The following is a 21,298-nucleotide window of genomic DNA, read 5'->3' as shown; positions in this document are numbered from 1 at the left end:
AATTACCATGTAGCATATATTCAACACAAAAAAACAGCGACAATTTGTTGTTGACAAAGGACAGCTGGACATATAAAGGGCCCCATTATCGTCAGTAGCTTAACGCCTCATCAAACCTAAATCCGGCCTTGGCTGTGAAGGCTCTAAGGGGAAAAACTAAAGGTAAAGGTAAAGGGGCCCCTGCCGCCAAATCTCACTGATTCCCCTCAATGACACCCTCATTTCCCCCAACGCCTCTCTCTCCTACGAACAGCACAGAGGGGACGCTTCTAAAAAAGAAGAGGCCGTTGGGCCAACTCACTCGCTTTGCCGGCACAACCGCTCGCCCCCAAACAAGCCTTAGCACCGTGGGCAGCGAATGCTCCTTCCCCCATTGCCAACTTCTCTCTCCCCCCCCCCCGCAATAAGAGTCTGGGTCGTGCCCCCCCCCCGTTCCCCACACGGGCTGAACGTCCCTTACCTGCGCGCGCGTCCTCCGCCAACGAGGATACGCAGGACCCTCTCGCTCTCCCCTTCTCTCCCCCCTAACAGTCCAAACCGAGTAACAAACCCGCGTGCGCGCGAGCGCCTAACTCCCCACTTAATTGAAATCCCCGCTCTGACGTCGTCACGTCCGTAACTCCGACGTAAAACTCTCCTCACTCCAGGTCTGTATCTCTCCGCCACGCAAAACTTTGCCGCCTTTTCTTTTAACTTAGTTGTCCCCTGCCCTGGAAGACCGATAAAATATAAGAATGTTCCTTACCCCACCACCACTCCCACACTGAAATGAGCTTTCTGGGGGGCGGGGGGGAGCGGGCTGCGTGGGGACTACTTCCGAATGGTTTCTGCGGAAGCATAAATATGGCGCAACGACAGCCGTAATGCCGCTTACCTGCGAGTAAGCGCCTCTGAACTCAAGTCTTCTCAATGGGCGTGCTTATGAGGGTGCCGTTCCTCCTCTGTTCTGAGGTGCTGCTTAAAAATAGCACAACAGGGGGGATATAATGACAACTTTGAGTGCTTATGAAGTAGCTGAAGAACTTCCAAGTACAATGATTGAATTTTAAGAAAAAGAAATTTTAGTGTTTTGTTGGAAGCCGCCCAGAGTGGCTGGGGAAACCCAGCCAGATGGGCGGGGTATAAGTAATACATTATTACGGTATTATTATTATTATTATTATTATTATTATTATTATTATTCCCCCTACCCTATTTTCTTTTTTTGAAAATGGAAAAACTTGCCAAGGCAGACACGCCCCCTAAATTAATGGAGGATGGGGGGCACCCACGTGACTACACATGACAGGGGTGTGGCAACTTGACTGAAATATTGGGGGGCCAAGCAAGCCCCGCTCAGCACATGACGCGGGCACGCACATGCCCATCAACTGGGGGGGGGGACAGCCGTCAAATGTTTTACGGGGGGAGAAGACCCCTCGGTCCCTAGGAGTTGGATCCTATGATACAGGATTTGACAATTGCAGTTCCACACAAGTAACCCTCAAGTTCTCCAGTTTAGCATCTCTTTTGTACGCAGCCCGTCCCAAGCCCATGCAACTGCTAAAGCTTGCTTTTCACCATCCCAACTCCCATTTCTGAAAAACCCTTTCTCCTATGCAGTCCCACTGTACACTTGTTCGCATCTTCACCCCCGCGTCCGTGCCTCCCCGCATTTTTTTTGTGCAAGATCGCTGCAGTGGTGAACTCCATGGTGAACTCCTGCAGCTTTTCAATCATACGTAAACGACACGTCAGAAAAAATTAGCTACTTTTACTTACAAAGAGATACGTCTAAAACATACCTGGTTTATTTCAAATATTTGAAATTTTAGCTCAGAAAGAAGAGTACGTATAAATACATTCTACATTTATAAAGAAATGCTTTCTACATTTATGCAACAGGGGATGCATGGGAGTCTTCTGAATTTCTAAAGGTATAGATATATAATCCTTCCTGCTACCATCAAATACCGGTGCTTAATATAATTACAGTATTTTCCTGTGCCTTTGTGTGCTGGTTTGACTTTTTCTTTTCTGTTTTCTTTTCTTTTTCTTTTACAAAGTAGCCTCTTGTTTCCCTGGACAATATATGAATGGGAAGTGAATGGGAAGTGGACTCCTTTGTTACTTAGTTTCAATATTTATCTAAATTGGGAAGCTCCTTCTGATGCAGTAAGTGAAAGTGGTGCTGAAAGAAAAAGTATTTTATAAATAGCATACTCGTACGCTTTCCACCAAAATAGAAGAAATGTCCATCTCAAAAGAGTCTTAATGCAAAGATTTTTGTTTCTTAGTTTCTGGTCCAAGGAGTAGGGCCTCTTGAACCTTTGGGCTGGCTGTTCTAATTTCATCACATTTCTTTTTTTAATATGAGCAGAATTTTGTGAGTTAGGTTGTTGAGTTTGAGAAGGTTGATGACTCAGTTGATGGATGTTGTGTATATTTTGGGTGCTTGCTAATAAAATATCTGTTCTAAGTTGCTACATCAAATCTGGAACTTCATGCAGAACCAGGAGTGAAATACATTGCAAAAAAATACTATAGAATATTTGAGGACTCCACATCCTTTATCTCTCTCAAATGAGACAGCTGAGGAATGCAAAAGGGATAAGTTTCAGGATAACAAGAAGGGAGAAAACACTGAAAGGGGTGGAGGGGAGTGGCTGCTTTAAACCTTCCACCCCTAATTTACTAAAATTTCTGCTGGTGTTGAAAGTTACCATTTTCTTCCCAATTTTCTCCATCTCTGCTTTACTCAAACTTCCACAACTTTAAACCACTGCTTTCTGCCTCTCAGTGTGCCTCCCTTCCTCACTCCCATGCTGCTGTTGTGCAGCTTGCCTTCACATTTGCTCCTCTATACTGCCCTGACTTCATTCAAATCCAGGTTTGTGATGTGGCACTGCAAGCCTCCAGTGGGGGCTGTTTGATAACGTTCTTACATTTATATTATATACAGAGAAACCAATCCTCCCTCCCAATTAGGCTTCCTGGAGGAGGGTTTCTCCCCAACCTCAATCTGAATAAAACCTGCAGTCATTTTGATTTCATATCTGTATCGTCTTACATTAGTCTTGTCTGAGCTGCTTCCACTTCCACTTTCCATTATGTCATCAGATTCAAAAAAGTGGAAAAGTGAAAATCAAAAGCAGATGAGGAAAACTGCTTTAAAATTTAAAAGGTGATTGAGATAGTTATAGATTCTAAACTCTGTACACATGAATGAAACAAAATGAGTATGTACAGTGTATGTGTACACCTAAATGTCTTTGAGTGTTGAGGAGAGAAAACAGGATACTCCACCCATGGCCAGTAATGTATAATATTGTACACTTGTTACACAGAAACTGTATGCATGGTCTGCAGAAGTGCTGTTTTCCCTCCCACGTGCCGTATGCTAATTTTTTCTGCATATTTAATTAAGGGTACCTGGGAGTAAACCCCACTGAACCCCACAGGACTTATAAGGAACTTCCTTGCCTCGCCTCGCCTCACCCTCACTCCAGACATTTTGAGTACTTGAGTCATGTGAAATCTAGTAATTTCTAATGTGGTATTGCGATAAGGCTATTTTTTTCAGGGGAGGGCACAAGGGACCCTGTGTACACCTCTGGGTGTTTGTATATTGATGATTTAGTAAGGAGGTGATATATGTGTGAATTATATATATTTTTGTGTAAAAGTAGTTGATACTGAAAATTAATAGCATATACGTTGCAATTTATATGCTGCATATTAACTTACTTCCAGTAGTTTGCCTTTGTAGAATATATGGTCTAGTATCAAGTTAATAAAGTTTTTGTGAGCAGAATATATACACAAAGGAAGCAAAGGCTCAGCAAGGTCATACTTTCTTTTCTGCTGCAGGGCATAACATTTTAATATTTAGATCTTTCAAAAAGCAAAATCTCTTGACATTTGTGCTTTGCTTTTGTAATTTTTATAGTTTGCCTCATTTGCTGTTTTCATGTGGCTATGATGTTTAGTCACTTCAAATGTGTTGTAGTTCAGTGTAAACAGCTTTGTTAATGTTAGCTTCACTTTGGAATTAAATTACTCTGAAGTGGCAAAGCTACTGGCACGATCCAGCTTAGGCCATCCTGACCCCATTTACTTGAGAGTAAGCTAAGCCCCACTGAATCCAGTTCCCATTGGACTAACCTCTGACGAAACATGGTTAGGATTGCAGTGTCAATTTGCCATTAGATTACAATATGTAAAGTTTGAGTGGTCAACTTAGTAAAACCTAGTTATTTTCAAAATAGTATAACTTTTCAGTCCCAGTTATACAAATACACCATTCTGGAATTACTACTGTGTCATGTGCAAGGGTGTACAGTAATTGAGTAAATAGCTGACAATGTACATCATTTTATCATGGTAGAGTTGCTCTTTAACATGCTTTTGGAAGTTGCACCTTTGAGCCAGTTATAAGGGACATCACAATAGGATATTTTATTTTATTTATTGCATTTCTATTCCATCTCTTTCTCCATGGAGCTCAAGTTGACATACATGGTTCTCCTCCTCCTCATTTAATACCCACAGCTACCCTATGTAGTAAGTTTTACTGAGAGGCAGTGACTGGCCCAAGGTCACTTTGTGAGCTTCATGGCTGAGTGGGGATACCAGCCCTGGTCTCCCAGATCCTAGTCCGACCACTCCAGCATGTAGGAACAAATCATTTTGACCATACAATTGTAATTATCTGAATTATATTTTCACATATTTTCAGTATCTCGAGAATGAGGTACCGTATTTTTCGCTCTATTGGACGCACCGGACCACAGGACGCACCTAGTTTTTAGAGGGGGAAATCAAGGAAAAAAATATTATCCCTCCCCCCAGCCACAAAGAGCAACGGACAGGCTGTGCGCAGCCTGTCTGCTTCACCCAGAGCTTCTTGGGGCTGCGGGGGAAGCCCGGGTTCCCCCACCAGCCCCAAAGAGCAAAGAAGCCAAGACAGCGCACGGGATCCATAGCCGCGCAACCTCTCCAGCCAGGAGCTAAACCTCTCCAGCGCGGCTAAAGAAGAAGACAAGGCAGTCCAGGGCAGGCACCCACTGCCCTGGCTTCCTCTTTAGCCTTGCACAGCATCTTTAGTCTTGTGCAACGGGATGGATTGCGCCCGCTGTCCACCGGGGCTGGACTAGATGACTCCTGGGGTTCCCTTCCAACCTTGCAATTCTATGACCTCGGAAGGTGTTTGGGGTCTCCACCACTGGAGGCTTTTAAGCAGCGGTTGGGGGACCATCTGCCTGGCGTTCTTTAGCTGTGATTCCTACATTGTGAGGGGGCTGGGCTAGATGACCCTCAGGTGGCCCTCCCAACTCTATACAGTCCTACAGTTCTGCAGCAGGAGATCCACAGCCACTTAGAATCATAGAATCATAGAATTGGAATAGACCACAAGGGCCATCGAGTCCAACCCCCTGCCAAGCAGGAAACACCATCAGAGCACTTCACACAATGCCCACTCCCAATTTTCATCTGAGAGACATGTGGCTTCAGTGTCTAGGTAGGTACCCCCCTACTTGCCACACTTCCCCCACCTCACTTAAGCTGAGGGAATTCCTGCCCAGAGAAGCTCCCAGGTGAGGCAAGGGTTAAGATCTACCTCTGGTAGATCTCTTGCGGCTGGAGAGGCACGCAAGGCTAAAGAGGAAGCCAGGGCAGTGAACGGGATGGATCGCGCTCGCTGCCCTGGCTTCCTCCCACCACCCCCCACCCCCGGAGAGGCGCGCAAGTCCAAAGGGGAAGCCAGGCAGCGAACGGGATGGATCGCGCTCGCTGCCCTGGCTTCCCCTTTAGACATGCGAAGCCTCCCACCCCCCCCCACCCCCGGAGAGGCGCGCAAGTCTAAAGGGGAAGCCAGGCAGCGAGCGCGATCCATCCCGTTCGCTGCCTGGCTTCCTCCCACCCCCCCCCCACCCCCGGAGAGGCGCGCAAGTCTAAAGGGGAAGCCAGGCAGCGAACGGGATGGATCGCGCTCGCTGCCCTGGCTTCCCCTTTAGACATGCGAAGCCTCCCACCCCCCCCCCACCCCCGGAGAGGCGCGCAAGTCTAAAGGGGAAGCCAGGCAGCGAGCGCGATCCATCCCGTTCGCTGCCTGGCTTCCTCCCACCCACCCCCCACCCCCGGAGAGGCGCGCAAGTCTAAAGGGGAAGCCAGGCAGCGAACGGGATGGATCGCGCTCGCTGCCCTGGCTTCCCCTTTAGACATGCGAAGCCTCCCACCCCCCCCCACCCCCGGAGAGGCGCGCAAGTCTAAAGGGGAAGCCAGGCAGCGAGCGCGATCCATCCCGTTCGCTGCCTGGCTTCCTCCCCACCCCCACCCCCGGAGAGGCGCGCAAGTCTAAAGGGGAAGCCAGGCAGCGAACGGGATGGATCGCGCTCGCTGCCCTGGCTCCTCTTTAGCCTTGCGAAGCCTCCCACCCCCACCACCCCCGCTGGAGAGGCGCGCAAGTCTAAAGAGGAAGCCAGGGCAGCGAACGGGATGCATCGCGCTCGCTGCCCTGGCTTCCTCTTTAGCCTTGCGAAGCCTCCCCCCGGCTGGAGAGGTTGTGCAAGGCTTTTCTAGAGGAGGGAGAAGGGACTGACTGGCGGCGTCAGTCCCTTCTCCCTCTTGGGGAAAAGCCCGCAAGAGCCGCGCGAAGCTTGTGTGGGGCTCTTGAGGGCTTTTCCTGCCTGCCTCCTCCCTGCATTCGCTCTATAGGACGCACAGACTTTTCCCCTTAGTTTTTAAGACGGGAAAAGTGCGTCCTATGGTGCGAAAAATACGGTACATGCCAAGGCTTGCTGCATAGGAGTGCACTCAAAAGAAAGGATTTTCTGCAGAAATAATGCTGCAAAGTAACTTCACTATAGTTTTACTGTAATAAAAAAAGAAAGACACCAAGCCTTTAGCACACATTCAGGATTTTTTACCAGTATGTTACGACTTACAGATAAGTGAACCAAGTTTATAAGGAGAGATACCACTAATGCCAGGGTGGTTAATGAGGAAAGTCAGAGAAGCTATTGGAGAAGGCTTCATTCAGAAAAAATACTTATTTTTTGTTCTCATTTGGCAAAGGGAGCACAGCCCTTGGGGGGGGGGTTGCAAACAATAAGGGATTTAAAAAAGAATTTGAGGAGCAAATTACCAAAAACATTAAAACCAACAATAAAAAGAGGTGAAATAAAATGGAGACCAGCTATGGAGGCAGTCCTCTTATGGATCAGTAACTGGTTAAAGAACAGGGAGAAGTGACCAAGAAAAGCTTCTCAGAAGAGTCCCCTGAGTGTTTGAAGTTTCGCTGCTTTTCATGAAGTAATGAAGGTCACCTTCCCTTCTCAGGAATAAATGGACAGTTCTCCCAATGGAGAGATGTAGAAAGCCAAGTCCCCCAAGATTCTTGGTAAGACTCCACTTTTGAACTTGTTCATAAATAACCTGGGGTTAGGGGTGAGCAGTGAGGTCACCAGATTTGCTGTTGACACCAAATTGTTCAGGTTTGTAAGAAGAAAAATGGATTTGCAAATTAGCTACAAGAGGATCTATCCAGACTGGGATAGTGGGAATTAAAATGGCCAGTGCAATAAATGCAAACAATTCTAAAGTGATGTACATTGCAGGGGGAGTTCTAACTTTTCATATATGCATTTATGGGGTCTGAAATGGCAGTGACTTATGAGGAACGAGATCTTAGCTTAATGAAAATGTTGAGTCAGTGTGTGGCAGGTATGAAAATTAGGATTCATCAGGACAGGGTTTGAAAATAAAACTGTCAATATCATAATGCTGTTACACAAATCTATGGTAGGAGTCATTCTGCAAAGAAACAGAAAAGATTGTTGTAACTTTAAGAACTGTTTCTGTGAGTTCATGGTGTGGTTTTCTAGACTGATTAGGTACAGCTGGTGATGGGTACAAAAGGAGAAGTTGCAGTTTGCATTAGCCTGCAAAAGAGAACACCCACATGCTTTGTGTTTGTAAGGTTGTAAATAAAACTCTTGCTTGAGTATTTTACACCTGTCTCATGGTCCTGTTGTCTGCTACCAGGAAGATACAGGTCCAATAATGTATGGTGACAGCACTGGAATACTGTGTTGAGCTGGAAAAGGATATTGTTGAGGTGGAAAAGGGAGGAGCTAACCAAAATGATCAGAGAGCTGGAACAAGATTACAACATTTGGAACTTTTTAGTTCAGAAAAAGGTATGGTGGAGCATGATAGAGTTGTATAAAATTATGCATGGTGTGCAGAAACTGGTAAGAGCAGGGGTTTTCAACCTGGTCCCCACCGCCCACTAGTGAGCATTTCCGAATTCTAGGTGGGCGGTAGGGGTTCTATGGCACAAGCTGAATCCTCCTTCCATCAAGCACTGGTGGGTGGTAAGGAAATTTTACCATCAAGAAAGATGCATTAGTGGGCGGTAGTTATAAAAAGGTTGACTACCCCTCGGTTAGAGAGACGTGTCTATCCTTCTCACATGTACTAGAACGTGGGCCATCCACCAAACTAGAATGCTGAAAGATTCAGGACCGACAAAAGGAACTATGTCACACAGCACGTGCTTAGACTATGGAATTCATGATTGCAAGATGTAGTGTTGGCCATCAACTTGGATAGCTTGAAAAGGACACTGGACAAATGTATGGAATAAGAGCTATCATGACTGTATTACTTCCACTGTCAAAAGCAGTATGCTTCTACATATCAGTTGCTGGGAGACACTGCTGTTGTGCTCCTGTCCTTCTCAAAGACTTCCCACATGAAACCATAGTTGGTTGTCCACTATGAGTACAGGATGCTGGACTAGATGGGAGTTGGTCTAATCTTATTTTATTTTATTTAGAACTCTATGTGTTTTCATTTTTGAGAAAGATGGGTCTGCACATTTTATTTTCTAGCTAAGGACAGTTACTGGCATAAGCTATAGCCATTTATTTTTTTCATTCTAGATATCTAGATAGTGTAATCTGAATGCCAGTATTTGAGGAAGGTATGGTTTATCAGTAACTATTTCATAAAAACTGCATCAAAAGTATTTTTTATTTCTATTTGTAAGACACAAATCAAAAGCTCAGAGACATGATTCTTGCATGCATTTATGAATATGCTTTATAAGAAGCTCATATTAAATTCAGATTTAAAGTCCTTTCAAATAATTAATCTATCTATCTTTTAGATGATAAAAGTGCAAAGTGTAGCAAATTACCTGGGGAAACAGAACTCCAAAACATCAAGATATTTTATTTGATATAAAAAATGGTAACAAATTGTCGAGATTTTTTTCTTTCAACTGCCCTTCTCCCACAAGAGTTCTGTGTTTTATTAGATCAAATATAATATAGAATATTACTTTTACTAATGTATTCTTTTTAAATACACTATTATCAAAGCCATAGAGGATGTTCAGAAAACAGACTACAAATCTCATGAGGTCTGCCACTGCAGTTTCAAATAAAACTATATAGCCTGGGTAGTAAGAAATTCTGGGAATGATCCCGAGAAAGTCACTTATAATCCAGCTACAGTGGTCTTTGTTTACACATGTTCTGGCAAAGTGAATAGATGTATGCTAGACTGGATAATTAAAGAATCTACCAATTTACAGGTTTTCAATATTCAGAATCAGACTTCTAAAAACGAGATCTCAACAGGGCCAAAATAGATTGGAAACATTTTAAATTCTTTCAAGCACTGACATCCCATGTAGTCAATTTTATAAGCTTTTTTCCATAGTCTGTGGAATTAGGTTACCAAGAATTAAACAAGGAACTGTCAGAAATGAAGAACTTGCTCATGGAAATTCACAAGTAGTTTTCTCATGGTGATGGCAGATCTGGATTTCAGTTATGTGAGACACCATGCAGTTATCTACTGCTTGGTGACTGAAAGGATTTTTAATTTTTTTAAAAAATAAATCTTCTAAAATAGTTGATTCTTCAAGAACTACAAGCAATAGGCTCTGATTGATAGCTGCTATATGTTAATTTCACAACAGGGATGTAATTGAAAATTGTAACTTTGTGACTTTGTGTGTGTCTGTGTGTTTTCATAGAATTCAGACACTCTTTTACAATGGCTATGAGTAGCTATCTACCTCCCATCAGAAAACCTCCCCAGCAAACAGGGTTCTACCAACTAAAAGCATGATGAAGGTAATCTGCAGTGTAACAATTTCTGGAACTTCTTGGGTGAAGATCTTACAGCAGGATCCTATTAGTGAAAGTAACATTGGACAACTGTGGATCGCCTCAAGGCAGGACATTTAGGAACATTTGGTAAATACAAATACCATAGAATGGTTTTGATATGAGTAAAGAAATCGTTAGCCCAAATAAATGGTTCTGTCCAGTTTTATGCTCCAATGAAATCCAGTCTAATTAGATTATATCTAATCAGGATACAATATTGTCCACATAGCTGAGATATCAGTGGTGTGTGCCTTTGAATTATAGAAAATAGTACCCTACTAAATCCAGAGCAGTGACTGAAGCAAACTAGGATATGGTCTCCACATAAAGCAATATGAGTGTAGAAAGAATGCTGAGGAAGGAGACAGGATGCAACCATGTTAAACTATCCATGGACACCCCAGATTTGAATGCTCCAGCATATTAAAACACCCTGCGAGTAAAAGCAGCATTACCAGGAAGAATGGTTCTAGAACAGCTTGTTCCCAGTTGTTTTCTACTCATGAAGGAGTTTTGCACATAGGGGAGCATTATAAATGTGACCACCTATTTGCAGTCTGAAGTGGAACACTGCCTGTAACACAGGCAGCACCAGAGAGGAGAAAGGGAGAGGACATACTGTCCAGACACTGCTGGATTCCTTTTGTACTTCCTTCAAAGGAAAGATGTTTTAACATAAACGTATCATTCTCTTTCAGAAATCTAAAATATGCAACAGAACCATCTCTCTTGGCACACACAAAAGTGCACCATGTCCTTTTTATGCCATTCCCCATCACCACCATGTTTCTGCTCCTGCAGTCCAGTCTAACCCTCCCAAATCCGTTTTGATGCATGTGTAGACAAGGTCTAAAATGCCTGCCATGGCTATATTTGTTTCAAGTAGACCAAAATGTACTGCCTAGGAAGATTACATTTACTTTTGTATAATCCATTGGAACAACTGAGAATAATGATTACTTTTATTCAGATTACTTAGAATAAATAAGCGTGTTCTGGTTGAGAAGATAAATTGCTGTTGCAAATTAATGTTATATGTATAATGCTTCATTTTTAACTTTTTTTTTTGTCAGAACAGTGCTCTGAGTCAAATAGCTAGAGTTTTTAAAGTTCTGGGAAGTAATTTAAGTAAGGGATTTTATGTCCTTTGCACCATTGCTGTATTTAGTTTAAACGAGCAAATAGTAGAGGAATGAAATTAAGAGATTTAAAGAAAGAAATGCAGCCTGAAAATAAAAATGAAACCTTGTTCTTGCATCAGAATTATTAGATCTTGCGATTTGCATATACAAATAATTCAGCAACATTCACTGGCATTATAAATACAGCAAGATCAAATTATAAATGTAATAAAAGAAAATATCACTGTATAATACATACATATATTATAAAGATCTTGACATAAATTAAATATAGTTTTGCATATACAGAATAAGGTTCAGTAGCAACATACTAAAAATGATACTGCGTAATGAAAACATTTTCAAATGCTGGAAACAAAGATGTTCAAATTCCTTTAAAAACCAATTCATAAAAGTCATTTTCAAAACACTAATCAATACAGCAGGCATTCTTCTGTTGGGCCTGATTAACCCAAGCCATTAAGTATCTTACTTAGTACAAGATTTCAAAACTTGCTTGCATCAAGAAATGCTTTCCACACTGAGTTGTCTGCCAAGAACTATGTTGTGTGTTGCAGGGAATTCTGGAGTGCATTGTGTCACCCTCTTAAATTTGCGTAGTGAGACTAGCTGGCCTCTATACAGAGCATGTATGTCCCACAGCACCAGGGCTGTTTCCAGGATTCTTTGGACCCCATGCAAGAGACAGCAGGAGGCCTGAACACGCAGAGATACACATCCACATCAAATACAAGAGAGTACATACTTCATGCATTCAAAAGAGTGCATGAGAGTTCAAATTGCGTAGGGTCACAGGGATGCAGTGCTGCCCTTTCCCCCAGTAACCCTCTGCATGCTTCCTACTCCCAACCTTTTGAGCTCTGAGCACAAAGGTCTGCAGGGAATTTCTGAATGCAGCTAGAATATTGCTGCAGATATTTCTGCTCAAACCTCAGGAGAGGAGAGAGTGGAGATGGCACACATGAGGATACTGGAGGCGGGGCTGGTGCACACACTCCTGGACTGTTTCAAGCTCAGGTGTTCTTTTGAATGCATGAGCAGGGCTCCCTCCAATATCTTCTTTTGCTCCTAAGCTCCATGCAGAGGGCTAGCTGGCTGACTAAATGGGGCGTGCGGATGGGCTGGCTCTAACAGCAGATGAGTTGGGAGCACGGAGCCTGCTCTGCCTGATACAGCATCCACTACTGGTAACATGGGAGACCAGGCAAACTGTGAGCTTAGGCTCTCCCAACTTCTGCAACAGTGCCAAGGAGGAGTTAATCCTGAACGTTGTGGCTGATTGTGGGCTCTGCAAATCCTGTGGCAATCAGGGGAGCAAGGAATCCAAGTACGGTATAGAATAGTATGACCTTGGCTGTCATACAGGCAACAGAAGGTCAAGACCAGAGCCTTCCTTTCCCCACACAGCTGCATTTCCCCCCCCCCCACATTAACTATTTGCATGCCTGTGTGCGCACTGCTCTTGTTTGTTTTTAAAGCAAATTTATGTATATAAACTATTAGAGGGGGCCCTGCAGATTTTACTAATCCCTGGTGCCAGGCCTGCAAAGGACATGTCTCCTCTGCTGCTATACTTTCCAGGAAAGTATCAGTAACAAATGATAAGATGCCTTTTGGTTAGCTAAGTTACAGTTCTTTATCTTGTTGTTAGTCCTTGCAAGGCATTAAAAAGCAGATGCAATAAAGGGAGTGCTGGCCTGCTCCCTCCATGCATTGGAGGGCAAAGATCTGTAGCCAGGATGCTGCTGCATTAGTGTTAGCTCTCCACATGATGCTGATTGTGCAAGGTTCTAAATCACACTGGATCTACATGCATATAGTAGACATCCAGCCTCGTGGAGGGTAAAGTTGGGGAGCTGACACGCCCCTGCCCTCTCCTTACGCAAGTAAAATCGCATGAGGGTTTTAACACACAAATAGGGCTATTGTTGACTCCCTGATAAATTGATAAGGAACCCCGAGTTTCTAGAAACATACTTCGAAATAAACTGCTTTAACAATATTACTATTTGTGCACTGTTTCTGAGTTAAGCATGTACTTAAGAGCTTTGGCAATCAATGTCCACTGTCACACAAGACAATAAGTTGAGTCACATAGTGACTAGATATGCAGATCAGAACATATAAATTTCTAATCACTGTTTGGCATTTATTAATGCAATCTCATGCAATGTAAAAAAAATTAAGTGTGGAAACCCATAAATATGTTTGTTATACCATTGTACGAAGTATCACAGTCTTATTTGACTAAACACCTTGAAGTGAAAAACAAGCTTTCTAAAGTTGCAATTCACCAACCTCATAAAACAGATTAGTTGTGATTAAAAGTGATTTGGCTGGGTTTAGCACAGTATTTCCTCAACTGTGGCAAGTCTTGTCATCACCAAATGGGAGAACCTAGTAGAACTAGATTGTCTGAAGGGAATCCAACAAAGCCACAGAGAAGGTTTTGTGCTTCAGATTACTTCAGAGAATTTAATCCCACGGAATTATCTGAAACTGTTGAGTATAGAAATTATTCCACATTGGGGGAGGAAAGCTGCTCCATTTTAAGTGCACTCATATTAGTATTACCAAAATGAGCCTCACCCCAAGTATTCTGGCTTCACTTGGGTAAATATAAGAAAAGTTAAAACATCCCTACTTCATTAATGGATTCCGCTATGTGCATTTCTGGTCCACATCTTACGTTTTTAAATATTGCTTTACAGAACAAGCAACAAATTAAGAGAGTTCTGGATGCTATTAGAAATATTATCTAATAATTACTTCCTTCCACCAAGGCAGGATTTTTCTCTACATCTGAAAATGACTTTGTTTGGATAATTTAAAAAGGAACAACTGCAATGCTTTCCCTTAAGCAGATTTCACAGTTACAGCTATGGATGCTGGTCAGAGGTCAAGGAAGGGGTACTGGACTGATACTAAGAGAAGCAAGGAATTCCAGTGTCATGGATGAGGGAACAGCAGCTACCTATGCTATTCTAGGTTTACTGAAAGCTAGGAAGTGGGAAATTAGAAGACGGAGACTAAATTGGTAACTGTAAAGACTATTTTTGTGTTATCAAGCTAAATAAGATACTTTGGCTAAGTGCAGAGAGGCCATTCATCAAGGAGCCAAGAAAACCGAGGGGACATATTCACCAGGACCTAAAGGTGTTACTAATATCCAGTAGTCAAAAACTCAATACCAGGACTAGCACATGTCTCTATTGTAACAAAAATAGAGATATTAGGAAGAATATGATTATGGTTTTGTCAAAACCCCAGTATTTTGAAAACAGCAGTTTCCACACAATTTGTACTGCATTAGAAAGCGTCTGACACTCTTAAGGCTGTCGGAAGCAGCTTCTAAACTGGTGGGTAGAAACAGTGGTTTTAAAAAACCTATCTTCATCTGTTAATGTGCTCACAGATTTGGGTCCATAGTGTATTGGACTGTTCATTCCTCACATTTTGGAGTTTGGATTTCCAAACTTATTATGATAGAAAGCTTATTTTACATTCAACTCTTAACCAAATAATGGTGTTTGCTTTGGGGCTTAGAGAGCTTAACATCAATCACCTCTTACAATAAATTCTATTCATTAAGTGCATAACAACTGTACATATACATATAGATTTACAGAAGTGCATTACTGGGAAGACACAAGCAATAAAATGGCAGTGCTTTAAAAACAGTGTGCTTATAGACTAACCTGAACTGTTTTCAATTAAAAGTCGGTAAGTAAAAGACTCATGTGGACACCTTGCAATCCTCTGAATTGCTAAAAGTATCCACCTTTCTTCCAGTCGTGTATTAAAATGAACATAGATTAAAATAATGCAGGAGCTGAAATGTAATGACCAGGTTAAAGTCTACATAGTTGTCAATAAGGCTTTCCTTGTTGTATTAAAAAAACCACCAATGAACAAGCCCAAACTATTGCATATTAGACATTTATATACAAATTATTCTTTTGTACTTGTGCTCTTTAATTTATGCCTTCTAAAAAGATGGGAGCAATAGATATAAAATGTACTGTGTGTTTTGTCATTTTTCTCCAAAGCTAGTTTTGTCCAGACGATGACATTGCCACATGGGGCTTTATATATAGTCACAGCCATTAAAGTAAAAACCCTAGGAAGCAACCCATCATACAAGTCAGTTCAAAACAAATGGGTTTTGTGCCCTAACAGTAAATGGTCAGTTGTGCACCAACAGCCCAAACCCAAATTTTGTGGGCACTCCTACATGTCCATACTTCATTGGCTACACTCCTGGGATAGTTCTGTATACTTACAATAAGGAAGAAAATTGTGAAATAATAGGTCATATAGGAGGTCTGAAAGCATACTGGCATTGAGTACCACACCATTTGTAGGAACACAATTCAGGACACTGTTCATTCCCATTAAGTACCACCAACACTAAAGGAGCACAAGTGTATTTATCTGTGTCCTTAATTGAACACTAACACCAGTATTCTAAGGACTTGGAAGTAAATGTCTTGACTTCAGTAGATGCTATTCCCTGATTCAGCTAAAGATTTGTCATGACTATACTCCACTGACACCAGTGAAGCAAGTTTGCCACTATGTAATTACTGAAGTTGTGTTGCTTTCAGTAGTGCTTAGCCATAACTATCTTAAGCTAGATTGTTTTAAATTGAAAGTATATGTTTTCCTTTATATATTTGCTTTCTATCTGGCAATATACCTTTTTGTGATAGCAAGAACAGAACCTCTTTCTTTTCAAAATACAAAATAGTTTCAAAATATTGATTAATTAACCTACATTAAATATGTTACTTTATGTTAATATTTCTTTTTTAAAAATTATATCAGGTTAAATAACTTAAGGTGATCTTTTAAGATTATTTAACTGAATTCAACGAACTCAGTATTTGCATTATGGTGCTAAGTTACAGCTTGCAATTATAACAGAACTATCTAGAGAATCTTGTCTTCAAAAATAATTATACGTTTTATGTTTTTTGCTAAGGTTCAAAATCTTAGACAGTTGCTTGTGGAGGATTCATGTACCATTATATATAATCCACTGAATGAGTTGTGCTTAACAGGAAGAATGCTTTAAAAATACAAAAAAAAGCAAACAGATATAACCTGGCTATTGACCGTTAAGATTAATAGTTGTAGAATATTAACCAACTTTCTAGAGCACCTCAAATAGTGTCTTCCACAGTCAGCAGTTCACATTAGCATCAATAGGTTTACAAGTGGAGCAAGGTGCTGATGAACATAAAAGCATCAAAACACCGCCACAACCGAAAAAAGAATACTCTGCAAATACTGAGATGAATGCAGCAAGCAAATGCATATGCTCTTGGGTGGCCACACTCATTTCAGTGGGGTTCACACAGTGTTTCCTAGTAGCATGTGGCCATTGTGTGGAACTTGCTCTAAGAGAAATAATTGTCATGTGCGCGGATTTGGATCCAGCCTATTTACTCTTATTCCTCTGCTTTATAAACACGGGTTATTTTATAAGTCATCTAAAAGTTAAAAAGTAAAAAGTAAAAGTCAGAATTTCATAGATGTTCAGGGGAAAATATGGGTATGATCCAGCCAAAACCAAGCATTTTTGAAGTCCCATTAATGAATTTTAAAAGTATTTATTTCCTGTTCTTCGATGGACTCCCATCCAAGGGGCTGATCAGATCCATGCACACTTAGCTTCAGCAGTGCTGCAGCATCAACTGCTCCCAGACCATTAACTGGACTCCAAATCCCATTAACTTCAATGGGAAAAATTTAAGCATAAGCTTAATACACCCACTGAAATCTGTGGGTATTGAATATGCCTAACATAGGCTGGATTGTGCCCTATTTTTATAATAGTTTATACTGTGATATATTGTACACGGCCATCTGTTATGCAAAACTTAAAGATCACCTTGATCCAGCTTGGGGAACTAGATACACAGACACAGCCTTTGCACATATATCCCCAGCTGAATGGGGTGTCCCACATGCAAAAGTGTGCTAGATGTGCAGCTCCCCTATTTTATGTGCTGAAGCTGCACATGTTGAGCATTTCAAAACAATAGCAATCCTGCTGTTTGGCTGTTTGGGAAGGAAAGTGGGACTCTGGAATCAAACAGGTTCTTCAGGTGGTTTTTTTTGGTTTTTTTTTTGAAACAGTTCTGCGCATGCTCCTTTGGATCAGAGAGTAAAAGTCTTGAATAATTTATACATCTAAGGAGGCATTCCGAGCAAGCCAAACATGGTAGTATGTACATTTAGAGTTTTTAAAAAGTCAATGGAAATAAATTAACATGATTTACAAATCTCTGTACAGATGATTAAATTAATAATAATAAGGCAGGAGTTTTCACTTGAAATTGGCATAATCAGAAAATATGTCAATGAAATCTTGTACCACTTTGTAGCAGAATTCATACTGTTCCTGAAAAGAGAAGAAGAATACATTTACTCTGATGAAAATTTCTCTGAATCATAACAATTCCAGTGAAGCATGTTTAACTCTAAACTAGAACATAATCATATCTCACAGACAACATTTTTAATTTCTTATCCTGTTAAAACACTTTCTTTTTTGCAGGTGGTAGCATAATTAATTTTAAAATATAACTAAAACAACAACAACAACAGTTGGTTCACTGAGAAAGCAGACTTTGAATGAGAGGTGGACAGTGAGCCCAATGGGAGCATTTAAAAAAAACATAAATCCTATCAGGAGTCACTGTCAAATCAAGAAGTTTCCCATTTACTTTTTCATTTTAATTAGTTATAGCCTGCCTCTCAGGGTAGGGGAGCCATCAAAAGACAGCTAAAAATGGCTATATTCTGATACCAGGACACATATGTAAACCTGACTATTGCTATTGTTTTTAAAAACAACTGTGAGAGGCAAGCAGAGCACAAATAACCAGCTCTAATTAATCTGCCCATTATATACAGGGAGGCCACCCTTGCCGTAATTCCTTGATTGCAAAAGTATGCAATGATATTTGGATCTTGCCACTGCTATTAGCTGTTCAGAGGACCAGCTGTACACTCCTCTCCCCCGCCCCCCAAAATCCAAGATACCCTATAGCACTGTGCAGAGGCTATTCAGCAGTTTCAAAAGTTGTTGTGGTGTGGCTTTGCAACATGACTAAGCATTGGCACGACATGTATTTGTGAACACCCAAGTCCTGTGTTGTGACACTTTGCTCAAATACCAACATCCTATTATCCTTTTGACAAATATTTTTGTGGTTAAAACAACATACCAGTGTTTGCACCATATGTGGTCTTTGCAGTCGTAAACTCTTCACAGCTTGAAATACATCTAAGAGACCCTCAGCTTTGACTCGCTCCAGAATATTGCCGAGTGCAATGAATGTACCTGTTCTTCCAGCTCCAGCACTATAATACATATACTTTTTTTTCTTTAACAGGTTATATTACCAAATCCATATTCAATACAGTGAAAATACACCCTGAATTGATTCCCTGCTACTTAGAAGAATCCCTGCATTGCCTCATTGTTCTTTCCAAGGACTGGCAGAAGCAGAATAAATTATGCCAATTTGCTTAATATAAACATTTTCATGCAGATAACGGAATTTAGTTCTACTAGCCAAGGAAAACTTTCTTGAAATATAAACTCACGTCTAAATTTTTCAACCACCCAACCTTAATCTTGCAATCACTTTATGTGCATAAATGTTTACATCATGCTGTTTCTAAACTACCAATATATAAACATAGTTCCTAGCACTTCTGGAAACTCTTAGAAACATCCTTGTCTCAGCAGCCAGAGCCTGACTATCACTATGTGACTGACTGCTGTGCATTACACACTGAAGCTAACGTAATGTATGAATTATAGTTCTAGCTAATAAGAAATTGGGCTTCAAAATCATGAACACAGTTTATCCAACAAAAGCAGATCTCCGTAGCTGACATCTTATGACAATAGGTGACTGGTAGGTGAGTGTAGTTTGCCCAAAATGGTCTTGCAGCCCAAATTCAGAAGCCAGGCAGACCTAATTAGGTCCATGGCCAAGAGGTTCCCCATTGCTGATCACTTTGTGTAATATCACTTTATTTAATATCACTTTATCACTCTAGGAAAGTGAAATTAAAGCTTTGCTGACAAATGCCCCATTTCTGATAACTGAGTATCTTGTCATAGTTGTCCATTCCCTCTTAAACTCCCAGAGTACAGAAAATCGTTTCAAGGCTACTAGATTGGTAAATGTGTATGTTTTTTATAGAAAATTATTGTCTTTTTTAAAAAAATTGTAAATATATTTTTACATTTTTGTAAATATTTGTCATGGAAATATTGATGGGCAGAATAGAAATATTGCAAACTTACAAACAAGCAAAGGAGTATAGAGCAAAATAAAATACAAAACTATTTACCTGCAGTGCACTGTAATGGGATGGTTTCCTGTCTGCTGTTGCTGCTTTTGGACAGCTGCAATGAGGTCAATCATTCCCTTCCCTTCAGCAGGAATTCCAATTTCAGGCCATCCATGAAAATGAAACTGTCGGACAAGTCTGCCCAGCTTCTCCTGGTCATTCAAAAGCAAGAAAACCACAAATTCAATGCAGCTTCAAGAGTGGAACGGAACACTGGAAGCCAGCTACATACCTTCTTATCTATAGGAACCTTTTCATATATGGTCAATGTAACTTAATCATGTGATTTATATAAGGTAAGAGGATTTTAACGAGTAATCTAAATTGAGCTAAATTTACATTTCAGTTGGCTTTAAGCAACCCTGAAGTTCAGAAAACCACAGCGGACACAGACGTATTTAAAATGTTATCATTAATACCTGATTGTGCATAATCAGGAAGTCCCTGACGCTTATGGCATCAGCCAGTGAGTCAATCTTTATCTCGATGGTAATCTCTCCATAAGTAACAGATCCCTCTGATGGCCAGTATTGAAAACATTTTTCCTGTAACATTGAGGGAAGAAAAGGGAATGAATGCTGCTTCCAGAACTTCTTGGTTGAAATATATTCATGCAGATACAGCACTGGTTCCTCAAAAACATTAGTAAGAACTAGTTCCTGTCTCCTTCCCCTCCCTCCAATCGCACATTACATATTATATAGAATAACTATTTAATGCCCCTGTATCTGAGTACTGAACAGAAGAAGAAAAATACAGGAAGTTCTACATTCTCCATGTTTTAGTTGATGCCTGTTTTCTATGTGAAATTGATGTCACACAAGCATATGTTTGACATGCAATACTTCTGTACTTTGGGAGACAAATGAAAAGTTTTTAAAAAGGGGAAAAGTTAGAAAGACACATTAAAAACTTTCACGAATCATATGACAACACAAGTTGCTTTTGTAATGACTTAACAATGATTTCAGCAACGCTTGAAATGGATATAACTGTAAAACCCATTATAGCTCACCTTAAGTTAAGAAATGTAGTTTGATGCTGCACCAAACATGCAGACTTCTTGACACCATGCAACTGCTGACACGCAGTGCAGTCCAGAGGACGTTAAGTAAGCACTATTAAGCTCCACTGACATCTTAGCACTCAGTTGAGCACACTTAATTCCCATTGATTTCCCAATTGACTTGATTATATGTAACTTTCCCTAGAATTGTGACAATTTTTGTCTGAATTTTCAGTACTGAGGATCATCAAGCCAGGTTAGGTACAATTCGCGTGAAGCTGTGTGCATCAGAAACCATGCTACTACATGTCTCATTCCTAGCCTGGAAATCTTTTTTCAAGAGCAAAGCATTTTTTTAAAAAAGTGGGGTGAGGAATAAGAACAGCAAAACACTACAGTGACATCACAAAGTCCCCAGTCTGCACAGCACTCTGCAGCTAAACACAGCTGGGCTTTGCTAAGATTTGGTGGTATGAAGCATATTTGTGGCTATTTATAGGCTAATTATCTTTCTTTTTTTTTTTTTTAGTGGGTTGGAATGTCCTGAAGAAAAATTTCATTTCCTCATCACACTTTACGCTATTCATAAAAATATATGTTTGTTT

At 40.9% G+C, this 21,298-nt stretch overlaps 1 protein-coding gene and 2 long non-coding RNA genes across 9 annotated transcripts in view; 2 read left to right on the top strand and 1 right to left on the bottom strand.

Annotated features, from left to right (window-relative positions):
* The window catches only part of LOC308578357, a 204,628-nt gene that overhangs the window by 91,548 nt on the left and 91,782 nt on the right, over window positions 1-21,298 (top strand). The gene's annotated exons all lie outside the window — the stretch shown is intronic.
* On the top strand, window positions 874-21,297 carry LOC308578310. Of its 3 annotated transcripts, none has more exons than XR_014003871.1 (4): window positions 874-951; window positions 7,321-7,381; window positions 20,034-20,081; window positions 21,223-21,297. It is a non-coding gene; the product is annotated as an uncharacterized lncRNA (long non-coding RNA). The 3 variants fall into 3 exon arrangements; XR_014003872.1 differs by lacking the exon at window positions 874-951 and adding an exon at window positions 1,787-1,916; XR_014003873.1 differs by lacking the exon at window positions 874-951 and adding an exon at window positions 2,102-2,154.
* LOC308578309 (receptor-type tyrosine-protein phosphatase epsilon-like) overlaps window positions 17,015-21,298 on the bottom strand; it is a 57,061-nt gene continuing 52,777 nt past the window's right edge. For all 5 annotated transcript variants that reach the window (XM_081178574.1, XM_081178573.1, XM_081178572.1 and 2 more), the window contains 4 exons: window positions 20,107-20,232; window positions 19,688-19,839; window positions 18,547-18,682; window positions 17,015-17,717 (listed from right to left, as the gene is read on the bottom strand). In XM_081178574.1, the coding sequence (XP_081034700.1) occupies window positions 17,643-17,717; window positions 18,547-18,682; window positions 19,688-19,839; window positions 20,107-20,232 (489 nt within the window). In that variant the 3' untranslated portion in view covers window positions 17,015-17,642. The remainder of the gene's footprint in view (window positions 17,718-18,546; window positions 18,683-19,687; window positions 19,840-20,106; window positions 20,233-21,298) is intronic.

This window comes from Podarcis bocagei (genome assembly GCF_964188305.1).
Source record: "Podarcis bocagei genome assembly, chromosome: W".
Taxonomy (NCBI): Eukaryota; Metazoa; Chordata; class Lepidosauria; order Squamata; family Lacertidae; genus Podarcis; species Podarcis bocagei.
Note: the sequence above shows the minus strand (reverse complement) of the source record. Positions and strands in the feature narration are given on the sequence as shown.